At 44.6% G+C, this 19,398-nt stretch overlaps 1 protein-coding gene across 2 annotated transcripts in view; it reads left to right on the top strand.

Moving 5' to 3' along the window:
• Positions 1 to 10,163: 10,163 nt before the first annotated feature.
• LOC308345813 (SH3 domain-binding glutamic acid-rich protein-like) overlaps positions 10,164 to 19,398 on the top strand; it is a 46,407-nt gene continuing 37,172 nt past the window's right edge. Inside the window, exons 1-2 of one of the 2 annotated variants that reach the window (XM_080808329.1) lie at positions 10,164 to 10,504; positions 17,609 to 17,794. In XM_080808329.1, the coding sequence (XP_080664455.1) occupies positions 10,460 to 10,504; positions 17,609 to 17,794 (231 nt within the window). In that variant the 5' untranslated portion in view covers positions 10,164 to 10,459. The remainder of the gene's footprint in view (positions 10,505 to 17,608; positions 17,795 to 19,398) is intronic. The other variant, XM_080808330.1, reaches the window with a different exon arrangement.

The raw sequence follows: 19,398 nt of genomic DNA, 5'->3' as shown, positions 1-19,398 counted from the left end.
AGATGTCCATCAACAGATGAATGGATAAAGAACATGTCACACACACACACACACACACACACACACACACACACACACACACACAGGAATATTACACAGCCATCAAAAATGAAATCTTGTCATTTGCAGCGACGTGGATGGAACTAGAGGGTATTATGCTAAGCAAAATAAGTCAATCAGAGAAAGACAAGTATCATATGATCTCACTGATATGAGGAATTTGAGAAACAAGACAGAGGATCATAGGGGAAGGGAGGGAAAAATGAAACAAGATGAAACCAGAGAGGGAGACAAACCAAAAGAGACTCAATCTCTGGAAGCAAACTGAGGGTTGCTGGAGGCGAAGGGGGGGTGGGAGGGATGGGGTGGCTGGTTGATGGACATTGGAGAGGGCATGTGCTATGGTAAGTGCTATGAATTGTGTAAGACTGATGAATCACAGACTTGTACCCCTGAAACAAATAATACATTATATGTTAATTAAAAAAAAGAATTAACACTGCTCAAGAAGAAAGGGAGTTTGCTATAAAAGAAAAAAAAAGGCACATGTAGCCAGATGCATGAGTTGTCAGCTCTTCCAGCACAGCGAGCTGTTTGGTCTCAAACTGTTCAATGTCTGAAGTTAGGTAATCATGCCCAGTAACTTCTAAAGGCCGTCCAGCACAAAAATCCATGAGTTAAATATACCTATATATACATATATCAAAGTTCAAGTTTTATTTGATAATATGAAAATGTGCCATGTTCTATGTTAGGGTGGTTAGAGACATGTGATGTAGGTTTGGTCATTTAACAACTTGATATATTTTATTTATTTTCAACAAAAACCTTGAATTCATTACCAGACTGAATATTCCAAAGAACTGCCTTGAGGATGAGAAAGGAGAAACTGTGCCTCTCTACTTCTGCCAAGTGGAGGCAGGTGCCACATACCATGTGACTCTTACAAAAATTGAACAAGTTTAGGGCTAAATTTCTAGAAGTGTGCATTTCAGCTCCTCCTCCTGGCCACTGCCACATTTCTTTCTAATTTTCAGTGTTGGCTGGATAAAATATATATATATATATGCATATATATGTGTATATATATATGCATATATATGTGTATATATATATTTTATATTTATATATTTTTATATATATATAATATGTGTATATATATATATTTTTTATCCAGCCAACACTGAAAAAATATATATGTATATATATATTTTTTGACTTGATATTTTTTCCAAAATTTTATTCTATTCTAAAATTGTACTAAAATACCCTACATTTATCATATACATTAATTTGTTCATTTCATTCATTCTTTCAACATATATTTGAGAGCTTTCTAAGTGCCAGCAACCATATGAGGTATGGGGGGATGTCATGAATAAAAACACTTCTCTTTTCATGGAGCTTATATGCTGTTAATAAAATAATCACAATAGTTCTAAGTGTTTCAGAGGAAAGAGATACAATTCTGTGAACATAGGACAAAAAACCTGATCTAGACTGTGACCTTGGAAGTTCTATGGAAGGGCCATCTGAGCAGAGATATGACAGGTCAGTGGGAGCTAACCACACAAAAAGGAATGGAGGGGAGGAAGGAAGTACATTGCGGATGGAGAGAGGACAGTTCCAAGGCCTGGTGGGTAGATGAGGCCCACGTGGCTGGGTCCCAGGGGTTCCCAATGAGTCTCCAGAGGTAGGTGGAGGTGAGCAGCTACAGTGCCACAGGAGGCAGGTTTATGATTTGGGTCATCACTCCAAGAGCAACAGGGAGCAGTGAGCAAAGGGGGGAGGCTGGGGAAGAGATAATATAATTTGTTCTGCTTCCTGAAGGTTACTTGGGTTGCAGTGTGGAGAATAGAATAGAGAAAAACCAGAGGAGAGGATTTCAGAAGGCTGCAGAAAGAAGGTGGCAGCTTGGACTAAGGTGCCAGTGGCAATTAAGAGAAGGGAAAGATGCACAGGGGCCAATGTCACCAGGGCTCAGTAACCCGCTGGATGCTGGGGTGAGGGAAAAGGTTAAGGAGGAATTCTTGCTGCCAATGGAAGAGGTCCCAGTTGGGAGGGGTGGTGGGAGATTTGTCTTCTGCACACGGAGTTGGTGTCTGAGAGGTATTAAGAGGCAAGGCCATTCCGCTAGTTGTACATATGCTTCAGCTCAGAAAGGAGGGTCAAGCTGGAGAGAGAAAGTTGGGAGTCCAGAGTATAAAGGTGGTGGGCATGGATTTGTGCTTCATGTCAGAGTAAGGGGGGCATAGGGAGAGAATGGATGAGAACTGGTCTTTGAGGAACTGCAATATAAAGGGGCCCAGAAAAGGAGAGCGAGCCAGCATGGTAGCAGGAGGAGCAGAAAGAGGCAGGGTGGATGGGGGCTCAGAAGCCAAGGGAAGACAGCGTTTTAAGAGATGGGAGCAGCGTGGTCAAATTTAAATGTTGCTGAGAGATTGAGCAAGACAAGCCCTAGAAATGTCTGACCAGTGGTTTTTGTTTTAGTATAGAAATGAGGGTGGAAGGCAGAATAGAGGGGGTTAAGGGATGAGACATAAGCCATGGATGCATGGAAGATGGCAATTCTTTAAAAAAAAAAAGTTTGCCTGTCAAAGGGAATGAGAGATTGAGCAATAGCTGGAAAACGAAGGGAGATTTTTCTTCCTCTATCTTTTGTGATGGGACAAAGGAGTATGTTTAAAAGCCAAGGTAAAGAGCCAGGTGAGATGGATCAGGTGACTGCTGATAGCGAAAGCATAAGGTTTTTGACAAGTGGGTGGGGTTGAGATCCAAAGCACAGGGAGGGGTGGCCTTGGATGGGGGGATAACATGGATATGGCTGTAGGTAAGGCTGGCGGTTGTGGTAGCTGGGGCTTGAGCAGATTCCCATCAGACGGCTTTAGTTCCTCTAGGAAGTGACTGGATGATGGAAAGGTGTGAGATCAAATCCGAGTGAAGCGGAGTTTTGTGATCTGCAAGTTTATAAACAGCCCCTCTGCAAGCTGCAGCGATCCTACCATGCTACTTTGGTTAGTTGGGGTTCCGTTTGATGGAAAAAGAAAAAATGGGAGCTGGGGGTTTGCGATTGGCAGGGTACAGGTGTGTGCGGGCCATTAGCTCCCTGAGGACAAGGACCCTGCATCATTCTGGGACTGACTGGAGTACCGGTGCCCAGGCACTCCCTGTCAAATTGACCAACAGTGGGCTGATCACTTGTCTCCATTTCAGTTTTCTTCTTTTGGTGTTTCTCTAGAAAACCAAAAACCAAAGAGTAGGGAGTAGACAGAACCCAAATTCCTACACACCGTCTTTTTCTCACTTGGACGGAGGCTCTGGATTCTTTTACTCTTCTGTATGGTTTTAAAGGTCTTGTCAAAGTTCTATGCAGGGACACAGTCATACACCCAAGAAAGCTAAGGGGCATCTTTCCATTTTTAGCTTAAGACTCCCACATTTATGTAGCTTTGGCTCCCTGTCTAAAAGCTGCAATCTTCAACATACGTACTAAAAATTATCTTTATCTGTGTAAACTACGGAACACATATTCTTACAAGGAAACCCGATTTACTGACAATGACAGAGAAAGGGAACAGAGTCAGACCATCCACATTCCAGTCAGCCGGCTACTGAAGCAATCCGGGCAGGAGCTGATGCTGGCCTGGACCGGGGTGAGGAGTGGAGGCTGGTCGAAAAGGTGGGACTGTGCATGGATCCAGGGTATGACGTGAAGGATGTGTTGACAGACTGAATGTGGGGAGGGAGGAAAACGGGAGTCAAGGAGGACCTCAAGGCCTAGACAACCAGGAGAGCGGCTTCCGGCAACGGGATGGGTCCAAGTGTGGCAAGAACAGGTTGGCGGGAATGTCAGGACGTGCCTTAGACACCCACGTGTCGAGAAGGTCAGGCTGCTGAGACCCCGGGTCTGAGGTTCCGGGAGGGGGTCGGGGCTGGAGACACACGTCTCGGGCTCGTGGGCCCTCGGACGGGTTTCGAGCCTGGAGGCTGGACGAATTCACGCGGGGAGCGGGTGCAGACCCAAGAAGGGCTCCCGGTCTGGGCAGCAGAGGAACGCTGGTCTTAAGTCACCTGTTGGCACCCAATGATACACGGCAGAAACGCCAAGAAATTCACCTTTTCTCGGGCTGGGGATAAAGTTAGAAGGAAAAAAGCAAAGCGAAGCTAAAGCGGGTGGGTAGACGCGCACCTCAAGGCAGCAGATTCACGCACGAACCAGGCACCGCCAGAGCCCGCAGCTGGGGGGCGGCGCTGACGGCCGCCGCGGGTCCCCGGGCCGCGGCGGGCCGCCCCTGCGAGAACGCCCCGGCGGCCAGGCCGCGTGCGGAGGGGCACCGGCGGCGCGGCGAGGGCGGAGGCCCCCGGTGCGGGCTGGGCGGGCGCGCTCTGCGGGAGAGGCGGCCGGCGGCCCCGTTACGTTACCAACTCCAGGGAGAGCGAGGCGGCGCGGCCCGGGCCGGGCAGGGGCCAGGGCTGAGTGACCGGAGGCACCGAAAGGCCCAGAGGCTTGAGCAGGAGGCTCTGCCTGGGGCCGGGCCGGGCCGTTACCTGCTCCGCGCGGCTCCCGCGGCAGCGCCAAGCCCGCGGCCTCCCGGTCCCGCGCGTCGCTCTGGAAACCCGCGCGCGGCGCCTCCTGGGACCGGCCGAGCCGGGGGGCGGGGCGGCGAGGTCCGCGCGCTTGCGCACTGCTGAGCTGAGCGTAGCGACTTCAGCTCCTGAACCTCCCGCGGCCCACCGTGGCGCTGGGCGCGTCGGGGGCGAACGAACGGATCCCGCGGCCGTGCAGCTGTGCCCTCACGCTCTCGGTCGCACTCGCCCACGTGCTGGTGTTTTTAAATCCGAGTCCAGTGCGCATGTGTGTCCGGTTCCCTGCCGGGAGGTGCGCGCCCCAGAGCGGCGCGCTCCCGGTTGGCCGCCAGGCGGCGCGAGCAGGTGTAGACGCCAAGGTTCCCGGGGTAGGGGGTGGACCCAGGTGGGCGGGTATAGACTCGTCGTCTCTTCCTGGAGGAGAAGGGAACAGAGAGCAGAACACTCCCGTTAATCTCTCTTCATAACGATGAATTTCTTTGGTGAAAGAAAATCTGGTCCCAAAGCAATGCATGTTGGTTGCATAGAATTTAGAATGTACAGCGAAGTACGAAGAAAAATTAAAAGTCACCTAGATGATGGAATTGCAGGTGATTTTTAATGACTACATAGGGCTTTTAAGTGACTGCATAGGCAGAGTTAATGAGCATTTATATTACTTTTCCTCTTCCTCTCCGCCTTCCGCTCCTTTTCTCTCCCCCCGTATGTATTAATGCCATGTTGAATATCCCTATAAGTGAGTCTTTAAGGTGTGAAAATTAATAAAGGGAAACATAGCTAAAGTAGGTCTGAAGCTAGAAGGGGAAGCCCTTGTCATTCAACTCAATTACAGGCTCCAACAGAAGTGTCGGTTACAGATTCCCCAACAGAAGAGTGTCGACAGGAAGGAATGATCAATTATGGGCCCAATAAGGGAAGATGTGCATTGCGTCTCCTACAAGAAATTGGCCACCCTTGTTACTCAAGTCAGTGAGAGAGTCATCACCCCGAACTCTTGCTTTCTCAGAAGGACTTTTGAATCCCTCCCAACTTCCTTCTCCATAAAATCATGTTCCTCTCCTTTGTTTGTTGGATTTGTCTAAGGTTTTGCCATGGCTTGAATGTCCCAAGTTGCAATTCTTTGTTACTCCTGATTAAACCCATTTGCTGGCAAAATAACTCACAGTTTGATGTTTAAGGTTAACAGAGGTCACCCCTGACTCCTTAGAATAAATCCTACATGTGAAATTGAAGGATGGAAGGAAATGCCCACTTTGAGACTCTCTGAACGTATATGAAAATTTGCCTTCTAGGCAAACGTCGCCCAATCTTTAACCAACATTGGGGATAATCTTTTAATCTAGTTTATTTAAAAGATGTTTGCCCATTTTATTGTCAAAAGTTGACACTTGGATTTTATGTACATCTTTGCTAGGAAACATTTAAAAAATATTTTTAGGGACATTTTGGACTTTGCTATTTGCTTTTTCCTGCCTTTTGCCCATTTTTCACTTGGTGTCCATCTTTGTAGAACTTTCGCTGTTCTGTGAAACTCAGGTCTCCTATATGAAAACTTGGTCTGTGGTATATGTTGTAAATATTTCCCCCAATTTGTTTTAAATTTGTTTACATGTATTTTGATATTTGTATACAGTCAAATTTACCACATTTACCACTTAGAGTTTTTTTTTTTAAAGATTTTATTTATTCACCTGACAGACAGATCACAAGTAGGCAGAGAGGCAGGCAGAGAGAGAAGGGAGGAAGCTGGCTCTCCGCGGAGCGAGAGCCCGATGCGGGGCTCGATCCCAGGACGCTGGGATCATGACCTGAGCCGAAGGCAGAGGCTTCAACCCACTGAGCCACCCAGGCGCCCCACCACTTAGAGTTTTTGATTTAGATTTTATGTAGTAGGGGTAGTGGGTGTTTCCAAGCTGACTCTGTTTAGATCTAGTTTTTTAGGGGCAAGGAGGGGGCAAGCCTTCCCCTTCACGCCACGACCCGTTCCTTCTTGTGCTGTTAGAGTGTCCACTCTAATTTTGGTGGGCTGTGTTTCAACAACCTTAGGCAGCGAGTTATCCCTAGAAGGCGGGTGGTGGCACTTTTTGTTGGTGGTGAGCTGGGCAGCATCTCTAGGAGGACACACAGCACACAGGTGTCACCCTAGATTGACATTCATTGAAAGATGCTGGCTTTACGGCTGCTGGTGCTCCCAGGACAGTAACAAAAGTGGCAGCTTATAATTAATTGAACATTCCAACCCTTGTACTTAGGACTGGAGGATCCTGAAAGATGGAGGCCCCTCAGGGCTTCCTTTCCCATCCAAATGGTCTCTCCTCTGCTTTGCTAGCTGCTCTTGTCTATAGCCTATGTTTCTGCCTTTGAAAGGGGATGTTTCTTTTCCATCGATATCCATGTGTGTTATGAGAGGGGAGAGACCCAGTGAGTACAAAGCCGAAGAACTGCCTTTAGGAATTCTGCTAAATAGTAACATGCACCTTTATTTCTCTGTATTAGTTTGGTTAACTCCACTGTAACAAATCACCATAGACCCAGTGGCTTAAAACAACAGAAATTTACTCTCTCACAGTTCTGGAGGCAAGAAGTCTGAAATCAAGGTGTTGGCAGGACTACACTCTCTCCCTTCAAAATGTCCTGGGAAGAATCCTTCCTTGCCTCTTTGGGTCTCCATGCTCCTTGGCTCATGGCAGGATCAGTCCTGTCTCTGCAGCCCTGTCTTCACACGGTGTTTTCTCTTTCTCTCTCTGTGTGCCTCCTGTTCTTGTAAGGACATCAGTTATTGTGCTGAGAGCCCACCCGAAATCCAGGATGATTTAATTTTAAGATCTTCAATCAATTTCATCTGCAAAGATCCTGTTTCCAAATAAGGTCACATTCTGAAGTATAGGGTGGACATGAATTTTGAGGGGAGACACTATTCAAGTCACTGCTATTACTCTGGTGATCACCACTGTCATTCTACATAATACAAATATCCGTTTATTTCTCATTTTAGTTTGCCTATCACGTTATGTAAACAGAAACATAGCATATGGTATCATTTATTTTAAGATCATCTGAGAATCTCTGCCCAGTTTGGAGTCAATACCTCACACTTTTATCATTAAAATTTGACGAAGTCTTTCTGTCATAGTGTGCATGTTCCACAAATCATCATGATGTACACTTCAGCTATCTTAGGATTGTATCTGTCAATTATACTTAAATAAAGCTGAAAAAAATTCTTTAACAAAATAAGTAATGTTATTTCACTTAGCATCTAGGACTAGGGATGTGAGATGATAAGCCTTTTGCCTCTTCAGTAGAGCACACAGCTTTTTTGAAGTGAATTTTCTTTCTTTCTTTTTAAAAAAGATTTTATTTACTTGACAGACAGAGTTCACAAGTGAGCAGAGAGATAAGCAGAGAGAGGAGCGTGGAAAGCAGGCTCCCCGCTGAGCAGACAGCTGGATGAGGGGCTCGATGAGGGGTTCTGGGATCGTGACCTGAGCGGAAGGCAGAGGCTTAACCTACTGAGCCACACAGGCACCCCTCTTTCTTTTCTTTTTAAAAAAGATTTTATTTATTTATTTACCAGAGAGAGAGAGAGAGAGATTGAGAGAGAGAACAAGCAGGGGGAGCAGCAGAGGGAGAGAGAGAAGCAGGCTCCCTGCTGAGCAAGGAGACTGATGTGGGACTTGATCCGAGGACGCTGGGATCAGGGCCTTGGCTGAAGGCAGATGCTTAACTGACTGAGCTACCCAGGCATCCCTGAAGGGAATTTTCTAAGGCAGAGATTTGTTGAGCTTTTATTTTAAGCAGAGATTTGTTGAGATTCACTTGGAATGTTTCGTATTCCTATTAATTATCTTGAAGTTTATTGGGGCCACTGTCATAAATGAAAAGATCTTTCAGCTAGAGTTTTCAAAGTCCCAATTTGTACATTTTCATGGTCATTATTAAAAAGGTAAACTTCTAAAAATAATCCATTGTGTAAAGAGGGTGCACTAGGAATTTGAGGGTAGTGTGTTAGGAGTTTTTCTGGTGTGGATGGGTTGGGTTCATGTTTTGGATGCACCATTTCCTATCCTCATCCTTGAGGAAGGATGGGAGTAGGACCCAGTGCTAGTGTTGTGCAGATTAAGGGAGTGGTTTATGCAAAACAATTAGAGTACCCCTGGCACGTGGCAAACACTTAAAAATTATTAGCTCTCACTTCAAATAGGCTATTCTTTCTCCTTAGGGCATGTGGATGGAGGGGGTGTGTCATTGTCAAAGGCAGCCTTGCCCCGTATGATCAGCAGTTGTGTACTCTTTAGGGCGCATGAGGATCAACTATAGTTTATGTTACTAATTTACAAAATCATTGAGAAATATGCATAGTTTATTACTCTCTTCAATCGTGTTTGGGGAAAAATGGCTTGCTTATGTGGTAGAATTTGAGACTAAGGTGTTGAAAAAAGAGTTTGTATGACAAAAATAGTATTTACGTGCTTTATGATTTTGAAAATACAAGAAAGAGGAGCACAAATGTCCTATAATCTTTGGTGGGCTTGAAAATAAAATTTACAATTCTAATGACTTAAATCTGGGGAGCCATTACTCATCTTCAGCAAGGGCCTAATTTGGGGAGCAAATTTGCATAGTGAGGCTCTAAGTTAAATGGCAGTCATCTCAATCATTCGTTCTATGTAAATGAACTTGAGCTATGTTGCTGGGATGGGGCGTCCTTTCTCAGCAAAGGCACCTGTCCTAGGGGAGGGGAGCAGGCCTCTAGGCCCCTGGGACTCTGCTGAAGGGGGCAGGTAAAGAAGTCTTCCAGATCCCTCCCTGCTTCAGCATGCCAGTAACCACCTCCTCAGGGAGCAGCACAGGACTTAAGAATAAAAAGAAAGTGAGAGAGAGAGAGAGAGAGGACAGGAGACTCAGTTATCTAAGAGGAGTAAATGACTCTCGGTGCCTTTGTGTCCTATGTCCTTGAGCTTGATTTTGAAACTCATCAGAAAACTTGGACGGTAGCATTTGGGCTTTTTACTCGATTTAATTATCTACATAAAGAAGACGGAGAGAGACTGTTACAAACATTTATTTTCCCTTCATGTCTCTGAGATAGTGAAGACATTTCGCTTGTTGAACTCATCCCTGCTGACAGCCCGCCTCTGCCGCCCTGCCTTGTCTGGGATGTCAGTGAAACCTTACACCTCTGTGGTCTGTCAGCTTCGTTCTTTAGGAGCAACAGGTGGGAAAGGGAGAAAACTGGAAGTGGGCCACGTCAAAGGCATCTCTTGTATAAGAGTTCACCAATTTTTTTTTTTTTTTTTTTTAACCGACTGGAAAATGTGAAAGTCAGGACGCCTTTGCTTATTTCAAGGCCTGTGTGGCTGTTCGGACCCTTGCGGTCCGTTCGCCCAAAGCCTTGCAAACACAGCCTCCCTAGGGAAGGAGCTGGCGTCTTCTGGGCTTTTCCAGCGCCCAGGCGCTCTCGGCTGTCACCTCAGGCGTCTATGCCTGCGCAGCGCTGATTGGTGCTCGGCGGCCTGATTGGTGCGCGGCGCAGCCTGGCCTTTTAGGGGCTGTTGTCCGGCGTTTAAAGTCAGTGGCTGCTTTTATCCACCAATCCCGTCTTCGCCTGGCAGATCCCCTCTCGCCCCTGGCCAATGGCCGGGAAAGCCCGAGCCGCCCGCACCGCTGCCGGCAGTCGCAGGGCTTAAGTTGCGGCTTCAGGCTCGGGGGCTCAGACCGCGCTGGGCGGCCGCCAGCTCGCACCTGGCCCCTGCACCTGCTGCTACCTGGCACCTGCTACCTGCCCGGCCGGGGGCGCGGTCGGGATCCGTCTAACGCCGCGTTCCCTCACGGGGGTGTGTTGGGGGGAGCCCTTTTTCCGACTGTCAAAATGGTTATCAAAGTGTTTGTTGCCACATCTTCTGGGTCCATAGCGGTAGGTGTCTGCTGGGATCGGTGGGGCTTTCATGCTGTTGGCTTTTCTGAGAAACCCAGACCGGGAAGTAGAAGCGGCGGGTCTGGCCCCGCGTTGGCCTGAAGTTTCTTCTGTGAGGAGAGTGTGAGTCAGCCGTGGCCCCGCAGTAAGCCTGCGCGCCGGTGCTTTCTGCGTTTGCTTTAACCGTGTTGAAGACGTGCGGAAATGAGTGATCCGGGCTAGCTGGGTGTGAAAGGGATTCCAGGAAGGGGGCGTGTGTGATACCAGAATTTTTAAACATGTGATTTGTGTTGTGTGCGCGTATATTATAGAATCAAAGCCTTTTTTTTTTTTTTTTTTTGGGTGGAGTGTTTCTGCCGATCATTCCGTAGGGTGTAGACTAATTTAAAGTTGCAAATAAATGACACTTTGTGTAACAATATTTGGAGGGTGTGATGAACCAGATTACCAAAATGACTCCTGGAGGTAATTACAGTTAACTCTTGAACAATTCGGGGGAGGGGTGAGGGGCACTCACACTTGCATAGTGGAAAATCCATGTGTAACTTTTGACTCTCCCAAACTTCACTAATGGTCTACTGTTGACCAGAAGGCTTACTGACAACATAAACAGTCGATTAACATATTTGTATGTTATAGGTAATATAAACTGTATTCTTACAATAAGTAAGCTAGAGAAAAGAAAATGTTATTAAGAAAACCATAAGAAAGAGAAAATACATTTACCATACTTTCTGTGGTTATAGAAAAAAAAAATCTGTGTATAAGTGGACCGTGCTGTTTAAAAGTTGCGTTGTTCAAGGGTCAATTGTACTTACATGTGTGATGTAACTATACCAAAAGTGTAAAGTTAGCATGCGTAATAGTATTATTTGGGGAAAATGATGTCACAGTGACAAGAGCAAACATCTCTAAGGCCACAGTTTCAAACGTTCTAGGAATTCAAACGGGCCAAAAATAGGTGTGAGGAGCCCACCCCACAAAGCTGCCTCTGCTTTCCCCCAGACCAGGCTCAGAATTACCCCGCCAGTTTCTACATTCATTCTGTGCAGAATAGACCTGCCTGAAGAAACAAGGGTAACCGAAGCTGCCACTTCTCCTTGACAACGCTTCAGTCTTTGATTTTAGGTTTGAACCTGCAGTGTCTATTGGAGACTGACATTTCTGGGACCATTTGAGGCTTTTGGGGGGTGTAGGAGGAAGCCATTTCATCAGTCCTGATGAAACAGCACCGGTAAGGGGGCTGTTTCCTTTTATATCTAGTTCCTGGGCCATCCTGCAGGTTGGATTTCACTCAGCCAGGGATGATACCCTTGGCCAGCAGCTGGCTGGGAGCAGCCCCAGTCCTGGCTCTTGAATGCCCCCACCCACAGCCCTGAAAGTTCGTGCAGTTTCCAGAGGACAGGAAGAGAACAAGAAAGAAGAGGCTGGTTGTCCCTCTGAGCACAACCCATCAGCAACCACTTAGTATCTGTGGAGCATCTTTAAACAGAAACAGAGGAGGAAAAATTCCAGATGTAAAACCACAAAATCTTTTGTGGCTGTTGATGCTCAGAAACTTTTAGTTGATCCATAAAGAGCACATTTTTGGATTATTAGATTAAAAATAATTTTTACTGAAGAAAATGGCTTTAGTGAGCTCTCAGTATCCTGTTGATGCTTTACAGAAACTTTTACCAGTGACTAATCTTCTCCATGTTCTGTAGGCCACGTGTGAGTGCCATATGCCTCCTTCCAGAGATGGTGTACAAACTTGTGGAGTCCTTAGGATTATTTGAGGTCTTACATTCTTGAGGTCTGGGCATATGATTGAGTTAGCCTCAGAGGGGCTGGAGAGGCACTGTTCATTCTAGGATTTTAGAAAAGCCACATTAATTCTGGTTCCCTAAGCAAATGTTTTGTTGTCACTTGGAACTGTTTGACCTTGGGAAAGTTATTTCACCTTGCTAAGCCTCAATTTCCTTATCTGTAAAATGAGGGTAAGAATGGTATTCATCTCATGGCATTGCCATGAGGATTTAGGAAATAAGCCCCTGGGTGCCTTACATGGTGTCCCGTGCTTAATCGGTGCTTAATACATATTATAATTACTAGTTAATTTTATAATTATTACATATGGCTACTTAATATTATAGTTGTTTTAAGTATTAGGTATTATTATTGTTAGCTAATGTTAGTTACTGTTAAAAAATATTTTTAAAAGATTTTATTTATTTGAGAGAGACAGAGAGAGAAAGAGATTGAGAGAGAGAGAGAGAGAGAGAGAGAGGGCACTAATAGGGGGAGGAGCAGAGGAAGATGGAGAAGCAGGCTCCCCGCTGAGCAGGGAGCCCACACACAGCTCTATCCCAGGATCCTGGGGATCATGACCTGAGCTGAAGGCAGATGCTTAACCAACTGAGCCACCCAGGCACTCCAATGTTAGTTAATGTTCATCAGTATTATTGTAGTTGTTATAATTATTAGCTAATATTAGTGTATGTGAGTCTGTGATGATTATGTGTCAGAATAATTGTCCCAAGCCAAATAGGTAGAATAATTTCTCTGTTATCCTACAGAAGGACAACTGATTATTCCCATGACATCAGTGCTAATGATTTTCCCTGGGTGGCGGGACTTCACCCAGAAGCTTCTTTGCAGGAGAACCCCAGAGCAGCTGCCAGTGTGTGTGGTGGTTGGACTGCAAACACTTTACTACTTGTTTCTTTAGTCTCTTTACTTTAAAAATGGATTCTTGCCTGTAACTTAGTCAATGAGGTCATATGATTTCTAGGGGATGGATGAAATAAATGAAAAAGGAAATGTCTTTTTATAAGGGCTTATGCATATGCAGCTGTGTGTCATGTCTCTGGATGGTTGATGATAAGGCAATGTCACATGTTTTACTGATTTATGAAGGAACATAGTGAAGAGAACTTGGGAGCAGGAACAGGTCTGTGTTTTCCCAAAGGCCGGTGCCACAGTGGGCTGGGGGACCAAGGGAGAGAGGACCGTCCTTGCTGTTTTCAAGATGCACAGCCCTTGGAACCATGACCTTTGAGGACAGACCCTGAGGGTGGCTCCTGGGTTTCTTCATCATTTCCTCCAGCCTTACTTGAGTGTAAATATAGTGGGCAAAACCTCTGCCCTTGAACGAAATGGATCCTGGTGTAGATCTTGGAAAATTCCTTACTTCATTGGTGCCTTAGCTTTGTTATTTTAAAATGGTGATCAGATTACTTAACCTGGCTTGGCAATCAGGACAAGTCAGGGAGATAACTCTGTGCAGGCTCTCACCTTGTCCAAGATTCTCTGCCACACATCATGTGATGTTGCTTGGTTCTCACCAGAACCTGAGGGGGGTGGTGCTTTTCCCATTTTGCAGACAAGGCCATTCAAGAGTGGACCCCTGCTCAGACAGCAGCCTTCTGAGCCAGGGGAGAAATGCAGGTCGCCTCCATGCAGGTCGTCAAATGCAGTGTGCTTTTCACTAACTGCAGTGACCTCGGTCGGAAAAGCTCCTAACTGTACAAGACAATAAAAGGGAGGTGCCAAGCAAACGACTCAAAGATCACTCTGACACATTCCGGTAACCAACAGTGGCCAGCGACTTCTGGAAAAGAACACTTTCTTTTTTTTTTTTTTTTTTTTTAAAGATTTTATTTATTTATTTGACAGACAGAGATCACAAGTAGGCAGAGAGGCAGGCAGAGAGAGAGGGGGAAGCAGGCTCCCTGCTGAGCAGAGAGCCCGACGTGGGGCTCGATCCCAGGACCCTGAGATCATGACCTGAGCCGAAGACAGAGGCTTTAACCCTCTGAGCCACCCAGGTGTCCCGAAAAGAACACTTTCTTAAGAATACTTTCTTAAGAGTAAATATAACAGGATAGGAAACACAGAGCTCTCTGAGCCTCTGCTGAAGTCCCAAAGACCCATAGTGACCCAGACATCAGGGATCCGAGATCCTCCAGAGGGGTTGCCTGGAGAGAAGGTACAGCCTGTGGGACCAGCACTGGCCATGGTGCTGTTGGAGGGAGGAGAAGGGGCAGGAGGTGGGGAGGAGATGGTGGTGAGAACTACTGGGTGCCATGCATGCTTCTCCCCTGGGGGCCACAAAGGGAGCTGATGTCCTTGGGGGTCGGCTCAGGAGGCCACATGGAGAAGAGCTGCACTTTGCCTGGGAGGGTCTGTGGGGCTCCTTGAATAGGAGGGAAGACTGTGGGAGAGGGGGCCCCCACTCAGGGTGGTCATCAGGGTATGGGCAGAGGTGACCATGTCACCAGGTGAGCTCATGTACTCCTTGCACTGCTCTCTCCCCTCTGGGCTCATCCTAAGACTCAACTTCAGCCCCCAGCAGAACTCAGGTGCTCCAAACAGCGAGATCAGTGATGCCTTTAACCCAGTATAAAGTACTGGTGTTTGGAGAGGATAGAAACAGATTTTACTTTTCTTCTCTTTTTTTGAGGGGTGAGGGGCTGAGAAATAGCAATTAACAGAAGGTCAAGCAATTAACAGCCCGTTAATTTCCTGCAGATGCAATTGCTTGTCTTGCAAGAGGTAACAGCAAACAGATCTTCCCCTCCCATTTTCTCCATCCCTCTTTGGCTTTCTAACTGCAGAAACACAAGTCAGGGCTTTGGGAACAGTTTTTCACCTATTCAGAAATTGTGGAATAAAATGAAATCCTTCTGTTTCATCTCAAGTCTTGAGGCATGATTAATAGAGGTGGAAATAATGTTGGTGAGGCGGCCAGGCTAATTTGGGATCCCAGGAGGGTATTTGAGGAGGAAGACAGGGGTTTGGACAGAATAAAGGATGTTGCCTTCTGAATCTTTAACTAAAAGTAAACCTGCCTAAAATGAAGAAATCTGTACTCTTCAAACACCAAAGTTATCTCTGGAAATAGCCAAAGGAATAAGTAATTTATAGAGTGGCACAGGTAATTATGGACAAAGTGGAAAGTATGTATAGAAAGCATGATTAATTAAAATAGTAATTTAGTTCCAACGACCTGTCATCAGATCTGATGGGATTTTGTAATATTCAGAAATTCAGCTGTGAAGCTATGGAATTTGGAGCGCAGTTTTGGTGACGAGGAGCAGAAGGTCTGAGGGCTATGCTAGCTTAGCCTTGGGGGAGGGCGCATGGGGGAGAAACACGAGCTCCTCCTTTGCTTCTGATAAATGTGACACTCAGGAATGTGCCAGAAGCTTGTGCCAGAAGCTTAGGAGAAATTCTGTCACCCCACACCTTTCTGTAGGACTTTAATTTTTATTTTTGTCCACACTTGCTCCAAACTGAGTCTTACTGATTAAGTGTTGTGTTGTAGCTAACAGTGGCCTTTAATTTATAGATCTAATACTTTTAGACACATTACCTTTGCTATGTTGATGGAATAAATGTTACTTAAAAAGTAAATGTGTGATTACCATTTTTACAAACCTGGATAACTAACTTATATATGCAATTTTACTTGCAATTTACATTTACTTGTAAAAATTTTTTATATTCATTTATGTCATATTTATAATTCATAGAATATATACAATAATGTTACCACCAAATTCTACATAATCCAAAACTTAATTTGGTTTTGGTTGTGACCTGCTTCCAGGGCTTAAGTGTCTGTATGTACTTTATTTTTCCTTATATTAAGAAAGAAATACTCTACACATGAGTCATTGATAGACTCATTCATTTTGGCAAAAATGAATAAAATAAATTTTTTTTTTGGTATACAAATCTATGAAAGGAATTGGGTTTGACCCAAAGAAGGGTCATTAAGACTAGACACTAGGTTTGGGATGGGCATGAACCTTTTGTAATGTTTGTTTGGGATTCTCAAATTCTAGTACCTCTGCTGATGAATGAGTTACACGAGAATGACAGGGGCCTCACACCCTATAAAACAGTTTTAATGGCTTGTTTTGATATGAGACAACATTCTATGGAGAAGATTTAACAAATTAAGATATTATTTTCGTGTCAAAGAAAATCTCTAATATTTTATGCGGATTTTTCAGAAATGACTTATTTTGCCTCTTGATCATCTTCAGCATGTTCACTGCCTAGAACGTACAAACGAGTTCTTGGCATTTTTTTCACCCACGTAAGCAGATTGTGAATCTGTTCACACGAAGAACTTGGTCCACTGTCTTGTGCAGAGCAGAGTGGGTAAATAAGTGTTTATGACTGGTGGGTGGACCACTCTAGACCTCTCTCCCAGGGGCTCCTAAGTAGGGTCCATAGTGTTTACCAGTGTGTATGAAAGAGGGCATTGTGCATTTCGGGAGTGAATTCTTTGAAGAGAGAGAATGGTTGGAGTCCTCTCTGGGGGTGGAGGTCTGAACTGTGAAGAGGGCTACATTCCTGAGCAATAGTGGCTGGTAGACGAGAGCCCAGGGTGGGGAGAGGGGCACCAAGAGTCGCTTCTCAGGTGAGGCTGGCGTCCCGCTCTCCATGTGAGTGGAAGGGAGAAATCTGAGGGAGGACAGGGTACTTTACTGTGTTGCTGTTTGTGACTGGGAGACACAGCTACTGGCTTTTCCTGGTTTTTCCTCTGTCCTTTTGCCTTTCACTCATCTCCATGTGGGCTTTCCAATCTCCTTTATTATTTCTGAAGGCACTTTTGTTCAATGTGACTCACATGCCCATTTTCATAACTGTGAGTGAAGCGCTTTTTTAGTTGGGTGTACTTGGTATTTGAGTTTCGTGGCGAATTGTCTTTTCAGTCTCTCCTTCTTGCTCTTCTCCCAGTCCTCCCTTTTCTTCATAACCAATTTTTATTTGTTTTTTTTTGGCATTAATTAAGGCTTAGCAGAGAATTTAAAAGCATATCAAAGACCTCAAGTAAAAGCTATGATGAGGACATCTCTATTCTTATTAGGTTGATTATACCATGACTGAAACATTGGTGAGATTAAAATTTTAGAATTTAAACAATGACTCTGTTGACCCTTTATAACCAAGAGGTGTGACTTTATTGTTTTCCTTGTTTAAAAAATAGCAAGATTATTTGTGTTGTATGGTATATTTGGAGAAAAGATTTAATTTATGTAAATACAAGCAAAACATTAAAAAAAAAAACCTCTAGTCTAACAGTAATCCTTCTCTACTCTTGACCAGATTAGGAAGAAGCAGCAAGAAGTAGTAGGCTTTTTGGAAGCTAATAAGATCGACTTTAAGGAATTAGACATTGCTGGAGATGAAGACAATAGGAAGTGGATGAGGGAGAATGTTCCTGGAGAGAAGAAACCTCAAAATGGAATCCCTTTGCCCCCCCAGATCTTCAATGAAGAGCAGTATTGTGGGGTGAGTATTTGGCTTCTTAGGAAATTCTTCTGCATGCATGTTTATCAGAAATTGTTTAAGGCAGATTAATTTGGGGATGCCTGGGTGGCTCAGTCTGTTGAGTATCTGACTCTTGATTTTGGCTCAGGTCATGATCTCAGGTTAATGAGTCCAGCTCCACGTTCAGTGGGGAGTCTGCTTGAGATTCTCTCTTTCCTTCTCCCTCTGCCTCTCCCCTCTAACTCTCTTTCTCTCAAAATAAAATAAATAAATCTTTAAAAAAAAAGGGCTAATTTGGAGGCAGCATTTGAACTTGTTGATGGTTTTCAGGACATGATCTATTTCTACTAATACCTGGATGGTAGACCCATTGTGAGTCACTAATATATAAGATTCACAAAAGGATAGAAACAATAAAACGGTGATTTGGTAGTTCTTGGGATTATTTTAGGTCCCTTATTTTATTTTGAAGAGTGCAGGTCACTCGTACAAACAGAGTATACATTTCGTTTGAAAGGAATTCTGATCAGCCTCATGATGTACACATTCATGAATCCAGGCAGACACAGGGTCAGCTTTCACTTTTATAAAGAATGATTTGCAGAAGTCAAATCCTAATACAGATGCAAGGTAAATTTGTGGAAATGTATCTAGATAGCTTAAAAACTGTTCTGGACATTTTGATTCAACAGCAATTTTATTTTATACATTTAATAGTTCATTTCACCAGAAAATCACCTTTGCCTCCAGGGTTTACAGTTATGTTTAGTAAATCAAATTGTTGAAAAGAAACATTTAGAGATGATGGAGGAAGGGAGGTGGTCCCCTCAATAGGCTCGAATGGGACTAGTCAACAGAAAGATAAAGAGGGAGAGTATAAGTAGAGGGAGGAGTAGAGGGAAAGGGAGAAGCAGGCTCCCCGCTGAGTAGGGTGCCCCCATGCGGAGCTCCATCGTAGGCCCCCCGGGATCATGACCTCAGCCGAAGGCAGATGTTCACCCGACTGAGCCACCCAGATGGGGAGACCAGTTCAAAGAAGTTATTGGAGATCATAAAGAAATACGAGAGAACTGGAGATGCCAATAAGAATGCCCAAAGAGCAAGAGCCTGTGATAGAAAAAGAGAAGAGTTTAGCTATTAGATCAGTGAAATTATTCTCATTAATTTGAATCTCTGTGCTAATTTTGCTTTCTTTGGAGAAATAATATACACACAGTTCAGGAAATACCACAGAAGCTAAAGAAATAGTCAATAATAATTCATATTAAAGAAATATGGTCATATAGATTAAAGCAAAGAGTCAAAAAAAAAAAAGAAAAGAAACATTTAAAAACTCAAAGAACTTCAGAACACGAGAGCTAACTTGGATTTCTGTCTGTGTGAGTGAGGCTATCTTTTCCTATGTTTATAAGCTATCTTTTCCCCCCTTATGATTCGCTATTTTTCTGTTGGGTTACAAGTAATATTTATTGGTTTGTAAGAGTCTTCATTTGTGAGGGAAAGTAGCTCTTTTATGACCACAGATGTTGCAAAAATTTTTCCCTTGGTTTTTTTTTTTCTTTTGGCTTTTTAAAGTGTTTTTTTTTTTTTTTTTTTTTTTTTTTTTTAGAATGCAGAACTTAAAA

This window comes from Martes martes (assembly GCF_963455335.1).
Source record: "Martes martes genome assembly, chromosome: 1".
NCBI lineage: Eukaryota > Metazoa > Chordata > Mammalia > Carnivora > Mustelidae > Martes > Martes martes.
Note: the sequence above shows the minus strand (reverse complement) of the source record. Positions and strands in the feature narration are given on the sequence as shown.